This window comes from Protomyctophum parallelum (genome assembly GCF_964188405.1).
Source record: "Protomyctophum parallelum genome assembly, chromosome: 17".
Classification (NCBI taxonomy): Eukaryota; Metazoa; Chordata; class Actinopteri; order Myctophiformes; family Myctophidae; genus Protomyctophum; species Protomyctophum parallelum.
In genome coordinates this window covers 39,223,842-39,245,342 of record NC_139719.1, presented here as the reverse complement: position 1 = coordinate 39,245,342, position 21,501 = coordinate 39,223,842, and the positions used below count along the sequence as shown (strand labels likewise).

Here is a 21,501-nt window from a genome sequence, read left to right as displayed (position 1 = left end):
TGAAAACAGAAATATGAGTTTGTGTGTTATAGCCTAGCCTAAAAGCCTAATGTATGTGATGCGCTGTATGTAGCTTAACAACGCTGCAACGCATCACAATGCTTGCTGAAGGCAGTGCATTGTGTCTGATTAAGGATAAACAAAGCCTCTCTCGTTGTTTTTCTGCCTACTGGAGATTCACCTATAGTTAACATTTGACTGGTAAAAGATTTTATAATAATAAAACAAAAAATGTATTTATTGTGTCGAATAATAAAAACACTAAAATGTTCGCTCTTGACAATATAATTGAGATATTAGATATATGAGCTTTCATACGTTTTCATACACTAATAATACAATCATCTCAATTCACATTTCTTACCCGATTAAATAAACTGACACGCCTATCAAAGATCCTTTTGTGGCGTGCTTTTATATACTGTGTGACTTCCGTTTAGCCATGTCAAATGGAATGTGACCATTGGTCACAGCTGTCATTTAGGCTATACACATTTAGAGCAGTACTTTCTTTGTCTTTGAGATATGTAGCCTACAAAATAAATAAGTAGCCTATAGGCTACATACCTTAATAACACTCCACTGGACAGACCATAGTTTTTAGGAAACAAAATTACAATGTTTGGAAATTGGGCCCAGTCCCACCCACCAATTTGACATGCCTGACAATCAGAAAAAGTCTCTAACTTTCAACAATATATTTATACCTACAGGAAGACCTGTGTGTGAGACTGACACAGCTGCTGAGCTCAGCTGGGCTGACAGGCCACATATGGGGACAAATGTTGGGATCTAAGGTCTTAAAGGTATATTCAGTGATTTCACTCAAAAAACCTTAGGTTTCGTTTTTGGCTGGGACCTAAGCCTTTCATCCAATCAGGATAGAGAGCCAAAAACGAAACCTAAGGTTTTTTGACCCCCAGGGGTTAACTGGGGACAGGGAAGAACTCCTTATATGGCCAGCACACTCTAAAGTAGAGAGGATTATCACAACAAAACAAAAAAATAAGTGATATTTGAATTAAGTGAAATCACTGAATATACCTTTAATCAATACAATGTAAATCTTTCATTTACTTCCTTATATCTGACCATGTACGGTTAAGCAACGTTATTATACTTAGGCTATAATTTACTTAGCTTTATAAACATTCTTGCCTAGGCCAGGCCAGCTACTATAGCTACTCTGATTAATTGAAAATGGTGGACCCTATTGTAGGCTACCTACCCCTGGTGTAATACTTTATGGTGTCGTCCACACTAACATAACAGCTTTTGTATTGAGTTGTGCTTTCGTTTGAAATGTACCCATTCTGCATACATGGTGGTAAATACTTCAATCAATCAATCAATTCTAATGTTTAAGATCTGCATGTTCAATATGATTGTTTTTTCTTTAAACAAACAAAAACAACTATGAATGTATAAAATAAACATGCCTGGAGAAGCCACTTACAAGCCCCTGGAGGGTTTTTAGGCTTTCTCCTTCACATTTTTTATTGACCTTGTGTATCATTTCCGAAATATTTTTGTATGTGAAAATAAATAAACAAACAAACAAACAATTACTCTTGAATTATAAAACGGCAGTGGCAGGGACAGCTTTGGCACGTCATTGTCCGTCGACGTGTCGTGCGACGGTCTCCGCTGGCAGGAAAGCCCTTTTGCCGGGTGATCTCCTTTGGACAACACGCTCATCTTGTCTGTCTGTCTGTCCTTCATCATCTGACTGTCTGTCACCACCACGCAATAACAAAATGTATTATAAATTCAGCGGCTTCACGCAGAAACTAACCGGATCTGCCGGTTCCACCGCATACAGCCCGCAGGTAAGATATGAACTCACGACAATGGAAAATGAGACTGATGGTGACCTTCATGCCACTATGATGATAACAGTGGCGGAAAAACTTTAATAAAAGTATCAATACTGCATAATTATGTAGAAACAATGCAACTCTGGAATTCCTAATGTACTACTACGTCTACAATTAATAATAATAAATATAATGATGATAAAATAAAACTTCATGCAGAATGTCTCATATCTCTCAGTTGAAAGTTCACAAGTTTTCAAAATGTATAAGTTGTATACAAATCTCCAAGCTCAAAACATTGTGAGTGTGTATAGATGTGTTATTTTAAAAAATGGCCAATGTATCTGCTTAACGTATCTTTTGTAATAATAATAAAAAGATATGCAAAGTAACTTGTAACTAAAGTTTCCAAATAACTATAGTGGAGTAAAAGTACAATATTTGCCTCGGCTCTGAGTAGAAGTACAACATTATAATTAAGTACAGCATCTGAGTACTCATTAATTCACACCACTGCGTGTCACTATGATAACATTATTATGCTGCCTCCGTGACCTTTATGCGTCTCTGCGATAGGTGGATCTCATCACACATTTTATACTCGTGTTGTACGTTCAATATATTATGCACATGTTTTATTTATGATGCTATTGTTCTGAAAGGTTTCCCCACCCGTTGATCTGACCTTCACATCATGTGTAACGTTGGAGGCAATCAGGGATGCTATTGTGTGTTAAGAGCTTCCCTTGCATCCTTTTGACCAGAGGCGAATTCTTCTTATAACTGTCAGGGAGAATTCTCCTTATAATAACTGTCAGGGAGAATTCTCCTTATAATAACTGTCAGGGAGAATTCTCCTTATAACTGTCAGGGAGAATTCTCCTTATAATAACTGTCAGGGAGAATTCTCCTTATAATAACTGTCAGGGAGAATTCTCCTTATAACTGTCAGGGATAATTCTCCTTATAACTGTCAGGGAGAATTCTCCTTATAACTGTCAGGGCCCCCCACCCCCCGTTTGTTTTCCCGTTTGGTACTTTATTTACAGTTTGCTAAATAAACACAGTGGTACGATTTCAGTTCACAAAGAATGCACGATTCACTCATGGCTTATTGTTTCAGCATCTTGTTTCAACATTTCAGCATGATCAATGATCTAAAGTAAAGAATTAATCAATGTCTATTATAGCGTAATTGTGGCGGTCGCTTATTTATTATATTTATATATATATTATATTATATTATATTATTATATTATATATTATATATTTGACCCCCGTAAAGGTCACAGGTGTGACAACATGACAAACTCGCAGTCATGGGGGGGGGGGGGTGCCACCTAATGAAATGGAATCATAGCATCGAAGTTGCTTGCGGAAGTTGCGGCTAGATGATTAGAACCTTTGCTTGACACTACAGCTTCAAGCAAGATATCAAAACTTTTTCCCTTTTCTTATTTATTTTTTAAATGTAAGAACAACGGCTTCTGTTTCAGTGTTCTACAGTAACTTTCCAAGAATAGAAACGGCGGTTGTTTCCAGTAGCTTGGGAATCGACAGCGATACCAGGCACCTAGGCACCCCTGTAGTTGTTGCTGCTTTTTACGGCTGTGACCTTTTACTGTCTGCCACCGCTGTGCCTTTTTATAGTGACATAGTTGAACAGGAACATTTCACCTCTTTTATTTCCTACATAATCACCATACATGAGACTCACCCCGGTGCGTGCCCGTTTTTCCACCCGGAATTTTCCCCAGTGAGGGGGATAACTTTGTAATATGCTATTGGCTGTTTGTATTCTGTTTGGAAAAATATAAAAAGATACTCCTGTGGAAAGGCTATATTATATTACTTATATTGACCCTATAAACAATTTAGTATTATTTAGTATATGTAAGGTTTTGCCCCCTCAAATGGTACCTCGTCAGATAATCCCCACATATCCTACAACAACTTCTGTGAACAGACTTCACTGTAGTAGCTTTTCATAAATTATATTTGTACTTAGGCTGTCTGCTGTCATGAAAGTTTATAGTTAGAGAAATTCAAAATCCAGCCGTCTGCTGTCCAGCCTCTCCCACCCCTCACTGGAGAAAATTCTGGGAGGAAAGCAGAAACGGGGTGAGTCTTCTTGTATTCATTTTTTTTTAGCCTCAAGCAACCCTTGGATGCTATCTGGCATCTAGAGTAGTAATACCAACCCTTGACAGCCCAAACATCCCATTCACCCAAACAGAAAAGTCATGATATTGTATTAAACAACGTTAAACTCACCAACTTTGTAGCTGTAAGGAAAGCTTGGTTTATCCTCTTTGTATCTGCAAAGTTTTTGTTTCATAAATAATCCATGTTATGAGCTTCCTGTCAATGAATTCTGTTCATGTGATGAGTTCAAGTGTTTGAGTTTGGAAGCACTCGTTTTTGGGTGAAATTCAAAACTCGAATATTTTCGAAAAACAATCACCTGCATGCAATTTAGTGACAAAGTAGGTCATAACATGTGTATCTACGGTGGATTTCTATAAAACGTATGTATGGATATAAAGAGGATAACTCAAGCTTTCCGTACGTACAGGTGCAATGTTGGTGAATTTAATGTTTAATAATGCAATCAGAATCTGACTTTTCTCTGTCTGAATGAATTGCCTGTCAAGGGTTGGTATTGCAACTCTAGATGCAACTCTTGACACTACAGCTTCAAGCAAGATATCAAAACTTTTTCCCTTTTTTTATTTATTTTTTAAATGTAAGAACAACGGCTTCTGTTTCAGTGTTCTACAGTAACTTTCCAAGAATAGAAACGGCGGTTGTTTCCAGTAGCTTGGGAATCGACAGCGATACCAGGCACCTAGGCACCCCTGTAGTTGTTGCTGCTTTTTACGGCTGTGACCTTTTACTGTCTGCCACCGCTGTGCCTTTTTATAGTGACATAGTTGAACAGGAACATTTCACCTCTTTTATTTCCTACATAATCACCATACATGAGACTCACCCCGGTGCGTGCCCGTTTTTCCACCCGGAATTTTCCCCAGTGAGGGGGATAACTTTGTAATATGCTATTGGCTGTTTGTATTCTGTTTGGAAAAATATAAAAAGATACTCCTGTGGAAAGGCTATATTATATTACTTATATTGACCCTATAAACAATTTAGTATTATTTAGTATATGTAAGGTTTTGCCCCCTCAAATGGTACCTCGTCAGATAATCCCCACATATCCTACAACAACTTCTGTGAACAGACTTCACTGTAGTAGCTTTTCATAAATTATATTTGTACTTAGGCTGTCTGCTGTCATGAAAGTTTATAGTTAGAGAAATTCAAAATCCAGCCGTCTGCTGTCCAGCCTCTCCCACCCCTCACTGGGGAAAATTCTGGGAGGAAAACAGAAACGGGGTGAGTCTTCTTGTATTCATTGTTTTTAGCCTCAAGCAACCCTTGGATGCTATCTGGCATGTAGAGTAGTAATACCAACCCTTGACAGCCCAAACATCCCATTCACCCAAACAGAAAAGTCATGATATTGTATTAAACAACGTTAAACTCACCAACTTTGGTTGCTTGGTTGCTTGGTTTATCCTCTTTGTATCTGCAAAGTTTTTGTTTCATAAAAATCCATGTTATGAAGCTTCCTGTCAATGAATTCTGTTCATGTGATGAGTTCAAGTGTTTGAGTTTGGAAGCACTCGTTTTCGGGTGAAATTCAAAACTCGAATATTTTCGAAAAACAATCGCCTGCATGCAATTTAGTGACAAAGTAGGTCATAACATGTGTATCTACGGTGGATTTCTATAAAACATATGTATGGATATAAAGAGGATAACTCAAGCTTTCCGTACGTACAGGTGCAATGTTGGTGAATTTAATGTTTAATAATGCAATCAGAATCTGACTTTTCTCTGTCTGAATGAATGGCCTGTCAAGGGTTTGTTATTGCAACTCTAGATGCCACCTAATGAAAATAGCATCGAAGAGTTGCTTGCGGAAGTTGCGGCTAGATGATTAGAACCTTTGCTTGACACTACAGCTTCAAGCAAGATATCAAAACTTTTTCCTTTTTTATTTATTTCTTAAATGTAAGAACAACGGCTTCTGTTTCAGTGTTCTACAGTAACAGAAACGGAGGTTGTTTCCAGTAGCTTGGGAATCGACACCAATAATGGTACACAGTACACACACACAAATAGAATATAACGTTTTTCAAAAAAAAGGGCGCTAGAGTGCCCAGCAGATGGGCTTCCTATGGGGGTAATTCTAAGAAAAGTGTTAACCAGAACATTTATAACCAATTATTTTTGTTTTTCTTCTTAACCCATTAAGGCAGATTCTACAAATGCCTTTTAAACCAGTAGTTCTTTCAAAATTCTAAAAAGAAATTAAACTAGAAAAAAATCTTCCCGTTTTGAATATATCAACACGTTAAAAAACCTCAGTTAATTCGCTCATTGTACTCGAGGCAAAAGTTTGAAATGGTCGTCATAATTTATTTTAAGTCATATCTTTCAGTCCTAGCCCTTGTAGTGAGGAGAAAGGTTTGGCAGAGGCAGACCAGGGGACCTTTTAAATTATGTAAATGTTATTTGACTTCGCCGTTGATGATGAATGATATCATTGTGGTTAATGGGCCTGGGAGCGAAAATAGCACATTAATGTAGCTCCTAGTATTGAACATTATCGAACACTTGAAATTTACTTGAAATTGAACACTTCATTTGAAATATGCAGGCAGCTGATTTATGTAGCATTCCAATAAATATTTTGCCTTTGGCCTAATGTAGTTATATACAGTCGGTGTGCTGCTCACTGGTTTGAGATTTCTTTTAACCCATTCTGACCGGGCACCCATTTTGGTGTCAGCATCATGTTATGCTTTAGCTATTTAAAAATAGCAGATCTACAAGCTCATATCGCGCCACCGAGTGGCGCGATACGAGCTTGTAGGTCTGCTATTTTTGAAAAATCGAAGAGCGACTGACATATTTAGAACCTGATCTCAGGTCAGAATGGGTTAAAGCACTGAATTATATGGGAGATGAAGGAAAAAGTAAACTCCTGCTGGCTACATGTGTTCGCTCTCAGTCAATGATTGAAAAGGTACTCTCATTCTTATTTAGATTCTAAAAAAAATGGGACGGGAAAATAAATCTGAAAAACCTTTCAATGTTCAATGTCAGTGGTGCTCAACCTTTTTCATGTCAATGACCCCCAGCATTATCTGTATTTGGCCGCGGACCCCCATCTGAAAATATGTTGTTCCAGGGACTGCCCAGACGCAAAGATTTGGGTTAAAAATGTTCGCTCTGAAAGAATGAATATATATTCAATGATTTGCGCCACATTTTCAAGATTTTTCAAAAATAGCAGATCTACAAGCTCGCAGCGTGGCACTCTGTGACGCGCTATGAGCTTGTAGATTTGCTATCTTTCAATATCTATAATAGTGATAGCTTCGATATTCATGATTTTAATTAATATCGGTATCTGTGCTAAAAACTAATAATCGTAAAGAAACGACTTATTATTATTATTTCTCATAAATGCGCAAACATGGTGAAACAACCACTTGAAAATCCGGTTTTGATAAACTAGAACGGTGCCCGTAGGGCCTCTACAGCCCATTGGGCACTGACCTGCTTGGTATGATGCAAGTTGTAAATGAATGCCCCGCCCAGATATTATGTCTGTCTCCCTTTTATGCCCATATATGGAGTTCTTTGTATAAGGCATGCCCAAATAGGGAGTATATGCAGCCAGCTTGTGGAGTTCTGTCTTGTGTCAGGTCCAAATATGGAGTGCTGTGAGGTCAGAACAGGCCAGCTCCATGTATGGACACTGGGCATGGGCCCGGTCCAGACCCCGGTCAGACGCCTTTTTGGCGCGGTTCTGGACAATTACACACACACACTTGGTGCATTCATAGATAGATCGATATAGATATTGAAAATTATATATATATTCTGCTACAGTACATGTTTGCACTGTAGCAAAAAAAAAGCTGCAATTGATGGAGGGGGGGAAGTGTTACTGAAACGATGTTGGTGCTTCTTGCACCAACAAAAAATATATTTTTAACTTTAATTAATCGGCTCATAATATCGGCTTTTTGATTGTCCACTAATCGGTGATCGGATATATCGGCCATAAACCATATCGGTCGATCACTAATCTATAATGTGGAACAAAATACTTAAAACACCAAAAGGGGTTCCCGTCCAGAATGGGTTAATAAAAGTATCAGTACTGCAATCGATGTAGAAATAAAGTCCGGAATTCAACATTTACTTGCATAAAAGTACAAAAGTATGTACAATAGCTGCCTCTGAGATGTAGTGGAGTAGAAGGGAAAAGTACTGAAAATTGGAAATACTCCAGTAAAGGGGAAAAGCTATTTGGAATTTGTACTTTAGTTAAAGGTATATTCAGTGATTTCACTCAAAAAACCTTAGGTTTCGTTTTTGGCTGTGGGACCCAGCCATTCGTCCAATCAGGATAGAGAGTCAAAAACGAAACCTAAGGTTTTTTTGACCCCCAGGGGTTAACTGGGGACAGGGAGGAACTCCTTATATGGTCAGCACACTCTATAGTAGGGAGGATTATCACAACAAAACAAAAAAATAAGTGATATTTGAATTAAGTGAAATCACTGAATATACCTTTAAATGTACTTTACTAGTTATTTTACACCACGACTCTCGGGTAGAATAACACCAATCACACTCCTGAGTCCTGAGCAGGACTGAAAGGGGTCTACTACGGGGTGAAGGGTTAACTATAGTGTTACTAGGCTTGATGTACTGTACTGTACTGTACTGTGCATGCCATATCTCCTTCCATTCCTTGCATGATGGACTCCCATTGAAGTGGGTAATTGCATTGTTTTCTTTCATTATTGTACAGTATGTCATTGAGATGAGATTATATTGTTGACGAGGCCTCTCTTATACGCTTCAGCCACTCTCTCCAGACGGAGGTCGGTGCTCTCGGAAAAGGACACGATATTATTAATCCATTCTGACCTGAGATCAGATTCATACGAGGTTTCCGCCGGACACACACTGGTCTGATGAACCCATTCTGACCTGAGATCAGATTCTAAAAATGTCAGTCGCTCTTCGATTTTTCAAAAATAGCAGACCTACAAGCTCGTATCGCGCCACTCGGTGGCGCGATATGAGCTTGTAGATCTGCTATTTTTCAATAGATAAAGCATAACATGATGCTAACACCAAAATGGGTGCCCGGTCAGAATGGGTTAATAACGGTTCTATGGGCCACTGTAATCATTTTGGCAAAATTATAAAGAAAGATGGTCACTTTAACCCATTTTGGGCGGGGATCCCTTTTGGTGTTAGCTTTTGAAAAATAGCAGAACGACTGACATAGAAACATAGCTTTTTCAGAAAACTGTCAGGATGTAGAAGACATTTTTAGAATCGTCTTCAGGTCAAAATGGGTTACCGCTTAGACTTTAATGTCGTCCGAGAGGCCATTTGTTTGTAGTACAGCACAGAACATATACTGTAGAAATTAGACCACTTAAAAGCACATTAAAGCAACTGATTCCTAAATCACCTATAGCTAGCAGCAATCATAAATATGAGCACAGAGACAGACCAGGCACATTTAAATTAATGTCAACTGTCTGCCTACTTACAAATGTAAATACTAAGGGCTGATTCATACTTTACCGCTGTTTCGGCGCTGTAGTGCCGAAATGATTTCGGCTCGTCAGAAATTTCAGTAGCACCGAAGAGCCGACTTTAGGACGGTACCCCCCCCCCCCCGAACCTCAAATGACGTCACATTGTAGGCTAACCGACTTTTATTCGGCTCTAAGTATGAATCGGCCCTAAGACCTATTGTACATCACCTAACTAATAGTCCATGTATTCCACTATCTTCTTTGGGCTCAGTTGTTGAAGAAGTGGCCCATATAGTACTGTTTATTATTTATTTTTACGTGCTTTTAATGGTTTCAATGCATTGTGCTCAGGGGGGCAGTCAGACAGATATTTCGTGACGCCACTAAGGAAATCGGGACTTCCTGAAAGTTCATATAATGGCCTGTTGTGGCGCTGTCATTGGGCCCAAAAAAACCCATATCTCCATAGAGGTCTAGAGGCCCTAGACTGCATTACCTTAATAAACATGGTCATGAATTCTTTCTGCTTCCAGTCACTAGTTTAAAGTCTCATTTCTCATGTCATAATATTCTTTTTGGAAAATGATGGTCCCATTTATTAAAAAAATGACCATAAAGTAGCGTATGTTCTGAGGGGCGTGGCTACCGTTACAGTCTATGAACGGGAGCCACCCCCCCCGTTCAGTCAAAATAAAAACCAACAAAGAGTAAGGGGGGGGGGGAGTCCCGCCTCGTTGTCTGGGCCAGCCAATGGCCAGCTGGGCCCAATACAAACGGATCTAGAAATATGGCTACTTGCAGTGCAAGGAATTACAGGCTTCATTTTACATCCATGTTAGACCCGGGGAACGCTTTGTCCATATTTTTTACAGTCTTATGATTGTGCTACAGGGAATGAGGCCGGGTGTGCCCACAGAGGGACCTGCCATGGTCTTTGCTACACCCACCAAGGTGGTGTCGGGGGCCGGGCCCACCGTGGAGTACCTGGGAGCCAACAGAGTACCCGAGCTACAGAGGATGTTCCAGGTACGGAGAGAGACTCTTAACCCAGAATGGGTTAACCCATTCTGACCTGAGATCAGATTCTAACGCACAGAAGACTGGTGGTTCTTTAACGCATTTTGACCTGAGATCAGATTCTAAAAAATCTCTTCTAAATCCTGACAGTTTTCAAAAAATAGCAGATCTACAAGCTCATAGCGCGCCACCGAGTGGCGCGCTACGAGCTTGTAGATCTGCTATTTTTCAATAGCTAAAGCATAATATAATGCTAACACTAAAAGGGGTTCTCACCCAAAATGGGTTCACCCATTTAGGCCTGGCATTTCTGTATCAGTGGTGCTCAATATTTCATGTCAAGGGCCCCAAAAAGTATATGTAATTGGCCGCCGACCACCCCCCCAATATGTTGTTCCAGGAACCCCTCAGAAGCAAAGATTTTAGTTAAAAACGTTCGCTCTGAAAGAATATATATTCAAAGATTTGAGCCGCATTTTCACGATTTTTCAAAAATAGCAGATCTACAAGCTCATAGTGCGGCACCATGAGCTTGTAGATCTGCTATTTTTCAATAGCTAAAGTATAACATAATGCTTAAAACACCATGAGGGGTTCCCGCCTAGAATGGGTCCGTTAAAAAAGTGTTTCTGTAAATCTTATTCATAGCAGGAAGCAAACTATTTTGTTAGTACAATGGGACGGAATATCTGAAAGTTTTAGTACTACACAACACTGACAACAGCCAATTTAACATTTGTAATGGAGTCCAAAATGATATCTGGTCTCTTTCCAAAGAGGCCTGCCAGTAGGGGACATACTGTAAGCTTACCAGGCAGTCAGAATTATTTATTGGTATGTGTCTGGGAACTGGTGTTTATCCCATTTTTGACCTGAGATCAGATTCTAAAAATGTCTTCTACATCCTGACAGTTTTCTGAAAAAGCTATGTTTCTATGTCAGTCGTTCTTCGATTTTTCAAAAAAATAGCAGACCTACAAGCTCGCAGCTTGAGCTTGTAGATCTGCTATTTTTCAATCGCTAAAGCATAACATAATGCTAACACCAAAAGGGGTTCCCGCCCAAAATGGGTTATTTCCCATTTTACATAATGACATTTGAATTCCAGTCCCCTTCTTAAAATCCATCACAGGCCAAGGGGCTTTGGGGGGGTAATAAGAAAGTCTGGAACTGGAGTGCACAATTAATCAAATAACGAATGGGGAAATGCAATATATTGACTTTTGCATTTATTTCTATTTCATTTGCACTTTTGTTTCTTCACGCAAGTAACCTTACTGTACACGCAAACCTTAATCTAAAAAAATACTGGTTCTCAACCCCCCCAAAAATTGGCAAAACACTTGGATTTCAATGATAATAGAACATGCATAATATAAATAAAACATGATTCGTCTGTTTATAAGCAGGAATGAAGACAAGGCTGCCGTTGAACCGTAATGATCCAGCTTACGCCTCAAGTAGCCTAGCGGCCGTCTTTTGTCATTGTGGCTATTCAATACTTTATTACCATTTCAATGAGACATTGAGATTGGAATTTGATTTGGTGTATCGTCTGTGAACTGGGGGCGACAAATGCACAAGAGCGTACAAACATGTATAACCCATTCTGACCTGAGATCAGATTCATACGAGGTTTCCGCCGGACACACACTGGTCTGATGAACCCATTCTGACCTGAGATCAGATTCTAAAAATGTCAGTCGTTCTTCGATTTTTCAAAAAATAGCAGACCTACAAGCTCGTATCGCGCCACTCGGTGGCGCGATATGAGCTTGTAGATCTGCTATTTTTAAATGGCTAAAGCATAACATGATGCTGACACCAAAATGGGTGCCCGGTCAGAATGGGATAAACAAAACAAAAAAAGAATCCAACAGAATAAATGTCATGCTTTCCAATAGTCAATAATAGTCGGATTCTGTATCCTGATGGTTGTCAAGGACTGTCTAAAGAGGACAAGACGCGAAGACCGTACGGGCGACGCCATGTTGCTCACCCACCTCCAAAAACAAGCCAAAACAAACCCAATAATATGACCATATAATCCTAATAAAAAAGGATTTGATGCATTATCATTATAAATACTATGTATGTCTATGATAATGAATGTTTTAGTGACTTATTATTATTATACTAATAATTGGCCTATAAAGAAAATAAAAGGATCTCTGGGGAAAAAAGAAGCCAAAAGTCGCGGGAAATAAGCAGACTTGGCAACCCTGCTCCAGTGCTCCATGGAAGGAAAGAAACATGCGCAGTTGAGACCAAGGAAGCTGAACGAGGAAGTGTTGGCTGCATAAAGCCCATTGCGCATGTTTCTTTCCTTCCATGGAGCACCATGTGAGCAACATGGCGGCGCCCTTACGGTCTTCGCGTCCCGTCCTCTTTAGACAGTCCTTGATATGGTTGTCTTTTGGGTTCTTCACACCGTGTCCCTCCCTTCCCCCGTCTCAGATTCCAGATGGTACGCCTGTGCACCTGAAGCGAGGCGTTCCAGACAGGCTTCTGTACCGCAGCACCATGGCACTGACTGTGGGAGGCGCTCTCTACTGCCTCGTTGCCATCTACATCGCAACCCAACCCAGCAATAAGTGACCTGCCCTGCCCTGCCCAAGCCCCTGACCCTACCAGGACACAACAACCCAACCCACCAATAAGTGACCTGCCCTGCCCTGCCCAAGCCCCTGACCCTACCAGGACACAACAACCCAACCCACCAATAAGTGACCTGCCCTGCCCTGCCCAAGCCCCTGACCCCACCAGGACACAACAACCCAACCCACCAATAAGTGACCTGCCCTGCCCTGCCCAAGCCCCGGACCCTACCAGGACACAACAACCCAACCCACCAATAAGTGACCTGCCCTGCCCTGCCCAAGCCCCTGACCCCACCAGGACACAACAACCCAACCCACCAATAAGTGACCTGCCCTGCCCTGCCCAAGCCCCTGACCCTACCAGGACACAACAACCCAACCCACCAATAAGTGACCTCCTCCTGCCCTGCCCAAGCCCCTGACCCTACCAGGACACAACAACCCAACCCACCAATAAGTGACCTGCCCTGCCCTGCCCAAGCCCCTGACCCTACCAGGACACAACAACCCAACCCACCAATAAGTGACCTGCCCTGCCCTGCCCAAGCCCCTGACCCTACCAGGACACAACAACCCAACCCACCAATAAGTGACCTGCTCTGCCCTGCCCAAGCCCCGGACCCTACCAGGACACAACAACCCAACCCACCAATAAGTGACCTGCCCTGCCCTGCTCAAGCCCCTGACCCTACCAGGACACAACAACCCAACCCACCAATAAGTGACCTCCTCCTGCCCTGCCCTGCCCAAGCCCCTGACCCTACCAGGACAAAACAACCCAACCCACCAATAAGTGACCTGCCCTGCCCTGCCCAAGCCCCTGACCCTACCAGGACACAACAACCCAACCCACCAATAAGTGACCTGCCCTGCCCTGCCCAAGCCCCTGACCCTACCAGGACACAACAACCCAACCCACCAATAAGTGACCTGCCCTGCCCAAGCACCTGACCCTACCAGGACACAACAACCCAACCCACCAATAAGTGACCTGCCCTGCCCTGCCCAAGCCCCTGACCCTACCAGGACACAACAACCCAACCCACCAATAAGTGACCTGCCCTGCCCTGCCCAAGCCCCTGACCCTACCAGGACACAACAACCCAACCCACCAATAAGTGACCTGCCCTGCCCTGCCCAAGCCCCTGACCCTACCAGGACACAACAACCCAACCCACCAATAAGTGACCTCCTCCTGCCCTGCCCAAGCCCAAGCCCCTAACCCCACCACCACCCCCTAGCTCTGTGTGGACACAATAAGGGCACAACAGCCCAGACCGAGGCCGCTCAAAGCGCGAACGGGATCGGCCTGATCAACATCAAGAATGTTTGATGTTTGCTCTGCCCCGCTCCGATTATCATGTCGTGTGGTGCTATCAGATTTCAGATTTGAAAAAAATCGGCTAGTGTAAGGCTACCTTTTATTTTAGTTTTCTACACCACACCACAGGTTCCCATTGAGTACTGATGCTCTGCTATCCTGCCAAGTTAAATGCATTCACCTGGTGTCCCTCAGAATTAACTGGATATATATAATTATGTCCATTCATAGAAATGCTGTTCTTTGTTTTCGATATGAAGATGTGTCGGTTATGGTATCCATAGCAGTGTGTCCCCTCAGCACAGTAGGTGGCCAATGAACTTGTAAGCATGCATGGTGCTTATTTATGACCTATTTAATAGTATACAAGTATATTATATATACTTTTACATCTTACCTTTCCTTTTTCATTATAGCTGCCTAATTGGGGACTAGAAGTTAGATTTGGGATGCCAGGTGAATGCAATTTAACTACCTGGTAGGAACCATGCAGCAATAGGGTTACCCGAGGACCAAATTGGCTATTCTTTTTTCCATTTTAATATTCCCACAATTGCTTCAAAACCTGTAAATCTGCTCATTTTGGGTTATAAACGTTGCAGGATACAATTAAGTTGGATAATGAATGATACTGATACATGATGGTGTGCATGTTCGCATGTTGCATTACCTTACTTACCTTTTTTTTTCTCTCCAAATATTTTATTTAACATGAAATTATGAAGATGAAATACATATAATATGCAATGCCAGGGAGTCACAGAAACAATTGTTTGTCTTTTTATCTGTTGAAAAATAAAAAATAACTGAACTCAAACATTAATGTCCTGATTTATCCTTCATCTGCCGACGTGCCTCACTAAATCAATTGCACTGATTTTGTCCCCCTTTTTTTATTAATTTGTTTTATGCATCAATGGCATTCGTCATTCGAAACGGGTGCCAAGGAAAATGATGGAGGCTCACATAACATGTAAAACCGCCTATAGGGGAAGGAACTTCATACTTTTCCCTCAGCTCTTACACATGTCGAAATAGGACTGAGTGGTATAGATTTTCAATTACCCACCGTTATATGAACAGGTTGCATGCAGACGGCCTTCTGTGGCACAGTGCTGCCAGCGGGTGTGTGTGTGTGTGACTGTGTGTGTGTTATTGGAGAGAGCCTCTGGTGGCAACAGCCCCGTCTGGTGTGTGGCTGTTGCTCATATTGGCTATATAATACTGTTTCAGTGTGTGTGTGTGTGTGTGTGTGTGGGGGGGGGGGGGGGGTGTGATATCAGATGCTCTTCGCTGAATCCTGTGCGTGTGGGAGAGCGCGATAGACGAATCATTCGAGAGACCTGCTGGAAAGCGCAAGTTCAGCTGTTGAGACACGAAGAAGCGTATTGATCATTGCCATCGTTGCATGGCTGCCTCCTTATTGTACTGGAGTCTGTTGTTTTAGTGTTTAGTCTATGCTGTGGACTTGGCATTCATGCTCCTCTTGTCTGTGGTTGAGTTTTGAGTTCTAGATCAGTGGTTCCTCCTTTATTAGTGTTTTGACAAGTATTGAAGTATTTGGGCGGGCCGCCCCCTTGCAACATCCCCACACACAGGCCGCGCAACGTGGGCACCCGGCCCACAGGTTGGGAATCGCTGTTCTAGACGGTAAATGGTGCATTTAAAAAGCGCCTTTATCCAAGGCGCTTTACATATAGATTGTGCATTACATGATTCACCCATGCACACGCATTCATACACCGATGGTGGCGGAAATCATGCAAGGCACCAACCAACCAGCACATCAGGAGCAATTAAGGGTGTCTTGCTCAAGGACACTTCGACACTAACTCTGGGGGAGCCCACAGGGTTCGAACTGGCGACCTTGCGGTTACCATCCAGAGACTCTAGTCTACCCCTGAGCCACCGAGATGACTGCATTCATTCATTGGGTCAATCAATGGGATCAATGTGCACCCCGAGACCCCCCCAGCTCTCCCCAGCTGAATGCCTGACGGTCATCAGGGTTGTCTCGTCTGCCACAGATTGGATTGACATCTTAGTGTCTCTCCCGGGGCTGTCCGTCACCTGGCAGTCGTCACATAACGGTGCCGGGGGGGGGGGGGGGGGGAAGCAATATAGGATGCTATTTTTAATGTGTGCTATGAGGTGGAGGCCATGGATACTCCTGGCATTGATGTCACAATTTATGTTACAAAGCACCGTTCATACTTTACATCAAGGCATGAATGAAGAAAGAGCTCTGCTCCAGTGGTGTTTTGTTTTATTTAAAACACCATTAGTTAAGTGCCTTAACTAATGGTGTTTTAAATAGAACAAAACACCACTGGAGCAGAGCCTGTGTACGGAATAGGTTAAACATAGTTTAAGTGGCTGGTAATATCAGAATGTTGTGTTTTTGTGCATGGACGCACCCAGTCATTAGTGTCAAGAGTGTGCATTGGATAAATATCTTGTTTTTCATAAACGTAGCTGCTTTCGAAAGGGATGCCCCTGTGCGAAAATCTTTGAATATATATTCTTTCACAGTGAACGTTTTTAACTTTATATCTTTGCTTCTTTGGGAGGTCCCCGGAAAACAAAATATTTTATTGGGTCCGTGGCCAAATACAGATAATTCTAGGGGTCCTTGACATGAAAAAGTTTGAGAACCACTGACATAGAAACATACATTTTATTTATTTTAGAAAACATTTAGGAGGGGCACGGTGGCACAGTTGGTAGTGCTGTCGCCTCACAGCTAGAAGGTCCTGGGTTCGATTCCCGCTCAGGGCGCTGTGGGTGCTGGCGGCGTGTTTCCTCCTCCGCGTCATCAGTGCCCATACCCGAAGGCGGGGTTGACGAAAGGGCCTTTCTGTGTGGAGTTTGCATGTTCTCCCCGTGTCCCCTAGGGTAGGTACCCTCACAAAAACATGCAGTAATCCTGGTCTCTAAACTGCCTCCCCCTGGCCAGCCGGGGCGCCTGATGGAGGGGAAAGGAACTGGTTGGAATAACGTGTTCCTTCCACGCGCTACGTCCAACCAGGGAAACTCCCCCCTGTCAGGTGTAAAGGAGCAACTTGGACACTCAAGCATGAAGGAAGCATGAGTTAAGTCCGTTGCTCTCCCCAGGTTGGCGGAGGGTGTGTAGAGCCCAGGATCACATTAGATGATTGACACAGGGGAGAAAAATGGGATCGTGGGATAAAAAATGTATTAAAAAAAAAGAAGAAAACATTTAGGATTTAGAAGACCTTTTAAAAAAAATCTGTCCTAAATGGGTAATCAAGTCACGGACGACAACCTACTGGAGCTCAAAAACGGGCCCTTTTGCTCGTCTCTCAGAGGATGTGTTTACCTCATTGTTAACAAGGCCCCCGTGGCTCTGCAATGGGAGTGTGCGTGATCGCACCGGATGGAGTGCAATCAAAAGAGGTGAGAGGGAGGAGGAGGTGAGGGCAATGGGGGTTGGGGTTGACGGAAACAGGATAAATTGAGAAGAAAAAAAAGCAGGGGAAATTATCAAAAAGGCGAGAAATAAAACTAAACAGGAAGTGTAGAGGAGTTAAGTAGGCGGGTGGTGGTAGTGGTGGAAACAACAGAAGGGGTCTGGGGGCTGTGACGAGAAGTGCTTTGTTGGAGATGGAGAATGTATGACTGCGGATGGGGGGGGGGGGGGGGGACAGCTCCGTACGGCTAGGCCACAAGATAAATCGTCATGAAATTTTAATGCGTCTATTACAGCTGGTGTTTACATATTCCCGCCTCGGAGGCAGCTAGGGCAGGAAGAACAGGGCGGCAGAGAGATGCTCCGGTTTGCGTTAACAAGCCGCGGCACTCATCCGTCTTATTACCGCCTTGAACCCCCAGCCGATCTTCCACTAATAAATTCCCATTTTGGAAAAACAAGACACTGTAGCAGTGGCCACGTACGTACGTACGGCACAACGATTCTGAGCACAACTCTCTCTCTCCCTCTCTGTCTCACTTAGTGACACTCTGTACTCTCCTCTCAGGAACAAAAGCAAAGCTCTTTGCAAACACGAGGCAGGCTGCTCCCGTCTTGCAGGGGAAATATGGAGAGGGTGACGAATCACCTCTCAACACAATGAACACAATATCCCTGCCACAATACAGCGCAGTACCCGAGTACAAATAATGAATAAAGTTCACCGAGATTCAATCAGGGAGGCAATTTGTGAAGATGTTTGCTTTTATATGTGCATGGCCTTTAGCCTCTCTCATAGATACAAACCAAACCATATATATTTAACTTTTTATATACTGTATATCTGTGCAGTATATGCTTATATCCTTTTGTTTTAAAATGAGCAAGTGAATGATGTGCTGTGAATGATTCACGACCTTTACAGTCCATGTTCACGACGCCTATCTGAGAGGCTGATTCAATTGGCATCTCACGTCAAATAAATGACAAACTAAGCTAAACGTAACATGGCAACGTAGACGGAATCAGATCAAGGACTGAAAACATATGTATGATTCATCAGGTCAAGTATGAATGAATCATAATTTATGTATGCTCCATTGACAGTGTCCTTCTCTGATTTACTCTCAATGAAAGGTGGGCTGAAAATGGATTCAAATCTAGGTCAATATGCAGAGCTCCAGACTGGCAGCAATAGAGGGTAATGCATAATGCATAACGTGAATGGCAAATCGAGTGGCAATGTGACTTGGCAAAGTGAGTTTAATGTCGTTTAACGTCATTTAATGCAATCAGATTCTGTTTGGATGTATGGGGCTGTCAAGGCCAGAAAAGTTCCGGGTATGATGATGATGTCACGCGCATGCCCTCTATTTAGGTGACCTGACAAAGATGTAACTTTAAACTAAACTAAACTAAAAAGATGCCTGAAGAAGGTCAGTAGACCGAAAGCTTGCCAAAAATAAACTGATTGTGCTTCCCTTTATTTTCCCTCATATTCCTTTTGTGGCTCCAGCACCTCCCTAAAGTTTTTTTCAGCAGATGAGCGGTGGTCCCTTTTCTATTTTTGTCCAAACTAAACTAAACTAAAATTAAGGGCCTGAATTGTCTGAGCTGTTCCAGTGCCTTCTTTTTCGCATGTAACCTGTCCTGCTTCTGAGATGCACCAGACTGGCCTGCCATAGGCTAGAGGCTTGTGAGACGCACCAGACTGGCCTGCCATAGGCTAGAGGCCTCTGAGACGCACCAGACTGGCCTGCCATAGGCTAGAGGCTTCTGAGACGCACCAGACTGGCCTGCCATAGGCTAGAGGCTTCTGAGATGCACCAGACTGGCCTGCCATAGGCTAGAGGCTTCTGAGACGCACCAGACTGGCCTGCCATAGGCTAGAGGCTTCTGAGACGCACCAGACTGGCCTGCCATAGGCTAGAGGCTTCTGAGACGCACCAGACTGGCCTGCCATAGGCTAGAGGCTTCTGAGACGCACCAGACTGGCCTGCCATAGGCTAGAGGCCTCTGAGACGCACCAGACTGGCCTGCCATAGGCTAGAGGCTTCTGAGACGCACCAGACTGGCCTGCCATAGGCTAGAGGCTTCTGAGACGCACCAGACTGGCCTGCCATAGGCTAGAGGCGCGGTTGGAACTCCCTTCTACAATTTGGGTCATATTTGTGATGATAAATGTCCAACCTTAAGATCAGCTATTTTTGGCAAAGAGTGTAATGGGAACAAGTAGGCAACCATGTAGTGTACAGACCCCCTGGGGGGACACGGGTCTATCCAAATGATGTGCTTCTGTTCTGCCACTAAGTGAAAAACATGTGTGTATAGCCCCTGGAAGGCGAATCGAGTGTGAATTCAGTAATACTACAATGGCTACTACAATTTGGACTACAAATATGACCAAGGCGGAATGGAGGTCATAACAAGAGGTCACATGGAGGGCGAGAACGACGAGTGGCCCAGGAAATGAAAAAGGCGGGCCTGCGACGCTCTATACAAATTGAAGTGAATGGGAGGCGTGTGCCGGCTTTCACCTCTCTTACAAACCCTCCTGGCCTTGTGGCGACGACAGCCAGAGACATCCTTGACCTCCACACAGTTCAGCGAAAATCTAATTGGAAATATGATTGCAATTCGATTCTTTTCCACTTTTCCCAGCTAGCCCCCCCATCACCCAATGTAATAAGTTGAGACAGATTCATTCAAACATCTTCAGAGTCACCCTCACACTTATTTTGACTCTGACACAGTGATGCAGAGACGATAGTTTGTTTGGGCGGCACTCACTGGACGTGCAAAGACGAGGGGATATGGGTTGGGACTTGGGAGGTTGTGAAGGGGAGAGAATTAATGTCCCTTAAAATGAAAGCGAATCAATATGGACGCCCGAGGTGAAGAGAAGGAATGAGGCGAGGGGAAGGAAAAAGGATGGCGTTGGAATGGAGCAGGAGGAAAGATTAATGGCTGTTTGAACAGGAACTGTATTCATCACTAGTCAGCTTCAGGTGCTGTGTGTGTGTGTGTGTGTGTGTGTGTGTGTGTGTGTGTGTGTGTGTGTGTATTACTATACTTGTGAGGGCCAAAAGGTATACTATAGCAGAATTTGAGAAATAGACATTGTGAAGACAATGTACGCTTTGCAAAAGATTCCGCTCATGGGTGGGATTAGGCTTATAGAGGTTAGGTTTAGGGGTTAGTCTTATGGGTAGGATTAGGCTTATAGAGGTTAGGTTTAGGGGTTAGTCTTGGACTGATAAATTAGAAATAAATAAGACATTCGTAAAATCAGCATTCTCAAATGTTGATGTCCTCACAAGTATAGTGTGTGACTGTGTGTGTGTGTGTGTGAGAGAGAGAGAGAGAGAGAGAGAGAGAATGCACTCTTATGTCTCTGTCAGTCTTCTTGCTCTGTCGCCCCTGACAGTATTTCAGTAAATGGAGTTACTGTTAATATACGGCTTACTGATTACTTTCTATTACTTGCAAATGAGGCGAAAACTTGATCTATCGCTTTAATTTAAACAGACACACACATGAATGCACAGTTGCACACACACACACACACACACACACACACCGATCAGAAGGAGAGTAATACAGTGCCGTCTACAGGTTTGAACATTGCAGGATAATTCATGTACAACATGCCAAAAACAAAGAATACAGAATA

General features: G+C 42.9%; 1 protein-coding gene across 1 annotated transcript; it reads left to right on the top strand.

The window, feature by feature from the left end:
* Positions 1 to 1,674: 1,674 nt before the first annotated feature.
* cox7a2l (cytochrome c oxidase subunit 7A2 like) lies at positions 1,675 to 13,449 on the top strand. The gene is made up of 3 exons (XM_083786710.1): positions 1,675 to 1,829; positions 10,352 to 10,486; positions 12,935 to 13,449. The coding sequence occupies exons 1-3, from the start codon at positions 1,758 to 1,760 to the stop codon at positions 13,073 to 13,075; spliced, it is 348 nt and encodes a 115-aa protein (XP_083642836.1). The 5' UTR covers positions 1,675 to 1,757; the 3' UTR covers positions 13,076 to 13,449.
* Positions 13,450 to 21,501: the final 8,052 nt, after the last annotated feature.

What these genes read in the sequence shown, in the direction of transcription:
- cox7a2l (XM_083786710.1), top strand. Translation starts at nt 1,758, where the DNA reads ATGTATTATAAATTCAGCGGCTTCACGCAGAAACTAACCGGATCTGCC. An exon ending in CCACCGCATACAGCCCGCAG is followed by an intron (nt 1,830 to 10,351) that starts GTAAGATATGAA and finishes ATTGTGCTACAG; the next exon opens with GGAATGAGGCCGGGTGTGCC. An exon ending in AGCTACAGAGGATGTTCCAG is followed by an intron (nt 10,487 to 12,934) that starts GTACGGAGAGAG and finishes CCCCCGTCTCAG; the next exon opens with ATTCCAGATGGTACGCCTGT.